A 4521-nucleotide genomic window follows, 5' to 3' on the forward strand; every position below is an offset into this window, starting at 1 on the left:
GTAATCTTTTATTCGCAAAGGTGTACGGCCCATTATCCTTCCGACTGTTTACGGGCCATTTTGCCCCGGATCCATGCCCCGGGAATTTAAATCCATCTTGGACTTTCACTCCATTCGTCACCGTTGCATTCACGCAAAGGTATTCGTCCATCCATTTTGGGCCGATGGCTGTATTGGACAAGAATCCAACCAGTCCATCCGTGGGTGTATGCGACATGGAGAAGAAGGCGTCCATTCGTTCCCAGGTCCTCACGAGAGACTTGATAATCTCCAGCTCCTCCGTCAGGCGGGAAAAATATATTGTGCTGATCGTTGCAGTACCCCTCGCCTCTGCAAGGTGCAACGCATCACCTGAGTACAGCAGGGTGTTGGCAGTCGCCTTATTCTCCTTATCGTCCACAGAAAGCCGTCCAGTATGAAACGTGCGGTTGCCGTCCGTCGCCCAAAGATAGAACGCATTGGGTAAACCACGCTCCCCCGGAGGGTACCTCCCCTTCTGAGTGTACAGAATTAAATTATTTCCCCCAATGATCGCAGTAATGATGGATCCCAAAAGATACCTCTTGCCGTAAGCGTCAGGTGGCGCGTCTGTCGACAGCCATGAGAGTACCCCGACAGCCTCCGTCCACGATTTCCCCATGTCATTCGACTCAAACACCTTGCGGCCAGCCAAACAGTCAGTAACCATGAGAAGTGTCCCATAATCCCATTCGATGATGCGGGGGCCAAAGCAGTCCACAGGAGAAACGCCCTTTGGGACCACCCAGCTGTTGCCTTTATCCTCCGAATAAATGAGCAAGGAGAGAGGGTAACCATTTCGATTCCTCGCTGTCAGAGGAAACACAATCGTGCCGTCGTACATCACAATGCCTGAGCCACCACCACCCACAAATTCCTTCAGTTCACTTTTGAGCTCTTCGGGGATCAGTGATATCAGTGATATGGGTGCAGCCCATTCGATCCATTCACCCCGACCGCTGGATAAGGAGTGCGTGGCCTCACCCACAAGCATTCGAATATCCCAGCCAACCTCCTGCCAAATATTTTTAGTAGCGTCAAATTTTATACTATAGCTTCCCACAAGTAGAAACGCCTTATTGTCCACTCCAACTGATGTGGGATTTCGCAAAACGCCCACAAGATCATCGCCATTCCCATCGCCAAGGACAGTGTGTGCCCTCCATTCCGTGCTAGTGACCTCAGCGACAATGGATGGCCACGTCTCCGCAGCGCTGATGTACCCAGCCACAATATCGGCAGAACCAAGCTCACTCGATGTTTTGTGCGATCCAGTATACTTGATCCAACCCTCGGCAAGCACAGTCATTACTCCACCAGCGCGGACGAGAGAAGGAGCGGCAAATGAGTTCCTCGTTGTACTTTGGCCCTTCCCACCTTTTGACACCACCAGCGTCTTCTCTGGCACAAGAATAGCAACCTCATTCGGCAGCTGCGCATCCCCCGAATTACTCTCCACCGCGTGCGCAGCTCCACTGCCACAGCACATCATCACGAGGAGGAGGAGCACCGCGGAAGTAAACACACGCCGGGACATGTTGGGCCTCTGCGGCTCACCCTCTCCTCCTTCCCTCCTCCTTCCGCTGGATCCGGTCACGCGGCGACGGTTGTGTGTGCGGGGTGCCTTCACCGCAGCAACACGTGAGAGCATATAAATGTGTGTGTGTGTTGTTGGTCCTTTCACTGCCTTCAAATTTCACAGTAGCGTTTAGCGCTTGGTAGTAACTTCCTTCTTGGAGGGGAGCAACAGGCAACAGCGGCAGAAAGGCAACACAACAGCAGTACACACCGCCACCACTCAAAGCAAAACACAAAATCACCATCCCCGCAGCCATTACTCCCCAGTACCCCCATCAACAGCACACAAAAAATAAGAAAAACAAGTGGGCAGCCTCCCAATGGGGTACCGCAGGCCATGGCGCTGCAAATAAGCCCAGCGACAGGGAGCCATGTGTGCAGTGAGGAACGCGAGAGTTGCACTGCAACGGCACGGCTGCGTGACACCCCGTTGGGAGCATCGATGCAGACCAGCACGTCACGTGCAAGAAGAGTTGCTTCTCCCGCTCAAGAAAGAAGAAAGACCAGCCTCAGCGTCCCAATAACGAGAGGTCGTCTGCACCTCCTCGCAGCACCTGCAAGCTCGGCAGACACAATGATGCAGGTGACGCCCTCCTGCACGCATGGCGGCCGCTGCATCCTTCACTACGGCAACCGCATCCTCTGGCACCACGCGCCGCGGTGGGTGCGCACAGTCTCCGTCTCACTCCCTCCTGTCCCTCTCCCTGAGATCTCATCGGTGGACGTGGCACACTCACAGACATGTCAGAAAGCAATTGTGTTTCTTCCTCCCTCGCACACCGCACAGCAGCACCGCCAAACGCATGTCGCTCCTCCTTTCGTGGATTCTCCTCAGACACGCCTCCCGCCACATTCATCAGCTCACAGGCACGCAGTCCGTAAACGTCACACTGCTGCTCCGCATGACGGTGCCGCACACACCAACACGGCGCCTCGCCACTCGGCGCAAGGAGTGTCTGGACACACAGAACAGGTTGCCCCAGCGAACAACAGCCCCCTCCAGGCAGTGAGACAGGGCTCGTCAGTAACAATCAAACAATCAGCCCCTCGTCTCTTCATTCCGCCATGCACGAGGTTCTGCTTGCCTCATGCATCATCCGTGACGCCCGGGCTCTCAATGAGCGAAAAACGCTATGCTCCCCTCGGCTCATTGAGAAACCCTCTGAACATTCTCAGCCAGTCGTCGCCATGTGCCATGCATAAGGAGCACCACGGCAAGAATGCACAGGAGCTTATATGCAAAACCCTCAACTCATTCCGCGTCAATGAGGAGTGTGGCATCATACATGCGTTTCACAACAATGTCGACTTGCTCTTCCCCGAGAGGCCTCCCATACACATCGCACGTGATCACAATAAAGAAAAAGTAACGCCTCCAGTCAAACCGTCATTCCGCGGCGGAGGCCAGGGCACAATCCAACAAAATACGGCAAATCGTCATATATGCCACAAAGGCCATCGGCGGCTCATGAGGCAAATGCACAGCACGGAAGAAGAGTCATGCTCACAACACACGCAACGCACAGACACCGAGAGAGTTGGGGGAAACAGCACTAGAGCAACCTCATTCAACCACCGACAGAGGAGCTCGTGGGCGCTGCAGCCAAAGCCATTCTCTGTGGATGCAAGTGATAACAGCACCAAACAACGTGAAGCGCCAGTCGGGCACCACATATGGGCCACGGACACCACCCACCCACCCATTCACTCTTCCTCCTCCCAATGGCGTGGCCCTCCTTCACCTCCGCAAACACGTTTGCTGCTCAGTCATGCGAGCCTCAGACGCAAGCACTCAAGTGGCGTTTCGGCAATCCAAAATTCAGCACCTCCGAATGGCAGTGGAAATGCTCGCAGAGGCCACACGGCTCCTCAACGCAGCCTCAACCCTCCTCACGACTCTTCAATGCGACGGAGAGGAATACAGGCGGCTCTCGTGTCACAGAAGACGGCCAATGGGAGCGCTGTCCACATGCAGAAAATGCCGAGGTCTGAAACAGAGGAGAGAGGAGGTTCGCAGAGGGTGTCACCTGCCACGCCTGACGTGCGTCGTCTCATTTTTGCAACGGAGAAGTGATGAGACGGTCGTTTCGGTGCCTGTGTCTCACACTCGGGCCAATGAACGCCTCAAGGAACATCCGGCAGAGGGCATGCGGCTGGCCGTGCAAACAATCCCGAGTCTCGCCGACGTTACCGCGGCCGCCGTTCCGGCGAGGCGTCGCTCTCCTTCTTCCTTGTCTCCCGTGCGTCATCCTCGTATGGAGGAAAACGCCCTCCACGATTGGTGTCATCAATTACCTCCAAATAACGAAAAGGATTCCCAGCCTCGAGAAAAAGCCCCCAAAGTGGCAGTCAACGTGAGCCAAACAATGCGTGTGGCCTTCCGCAGCCGCGTGCATTGCAACTCCCCTCAGCTGCCCGGTGCTTCCTCCTTCTTTGTGGACCCAAACCGCATAGTACACTTGGACTTGCTCGGGTCCTCCACAGGCTCATGTAACCGTGTCCGCCACGCCCGTGCAGCTCGTGACAGCATCACGTCACCGTCCACTTCTGCGGCACCGAATAACGTGAAATAGGGATCCAAAACACCACATCCGTGAGGCGAAAGCACATGCATCGCTCCAACGAGTTCCCACTGTGAGAAATCACACGGCGGCACGCACACTCTCGCTCTCCCATCAAAAATTTGCCGTCAACAACAACAACAACGGCATTAAGAAGCAATGCTTGGGGCAATCCCTGAGAGCCGTCCCCACCTCGGCGACCGACCGACACCGGGAACCCGGCACTCTAGTGCCGTTCCGGGAGGGACTCCTGCCACCGCCAACCGTGTTTCCCTGTCGCGTTGACACACAGAGCCTTTTCGCAAAACGACGCGCTCCATTTTAGAACGTGCCTATGAGAGCGCAGGCAACAGGCGCAGGGCGC

General features: G+C 55.5%; 2 protein-coding genes across 2 annotated transcripts, besides 2 other annotated features; one reads left to right on the top strand and one right to left on the bottom strand.

Moving 5' to 3' along the window:
- Positions 1–1272: a sequence feature (heterozygous, non-Esmeraldo-like haplotype).
- Tc00.1047053505317.9 (trans-sialidase, putative) lies at positions 1–1669 on the bottom strand (the record flags this gene model as incomplete). Its single annotated transcript, XM_799003.1, has 1 exon — positions 1–1669. A coding segment is annotated over one exon (1669 nt), but the record flags the coding sequence as incomplete, so codon positions are not given.
- Positions 1273–4521: part of a sequence feature (areas not merged during assembly with more than two copies in the genome that could not be assigned to a particular haplotype) that runs on past the window's edge.
- Tc00.1047053505317.20 (uncharacterized protein) lies at positions 3219–4169 on the top strand (the record flags this gene model as incomplete). The annotated part of the gene is made up of 1 exon (XM_799002.1): positions 3219–4169. The coding sequence occupies one exon, from the start codon at positions 3219–3221 to the stop codon at positions 4167–4169; it is 951 nt and encodes a 316-aa protein (XP_804095.1).

Source organism: Trypanosoma cruzi (assembly GCF_000209065.1).
Source record: "Trypanosoma cruzi strain CL Brener chromosome Unknown tcruzi_1047053505317, whole genome shotgun sequence".
NCBI lineage: Eukaryota > Euglenozoa > Kinetoplastea > Trypanosomatida > Trypanosomatidae > Trypanosoma > Trypanosoma cruzi.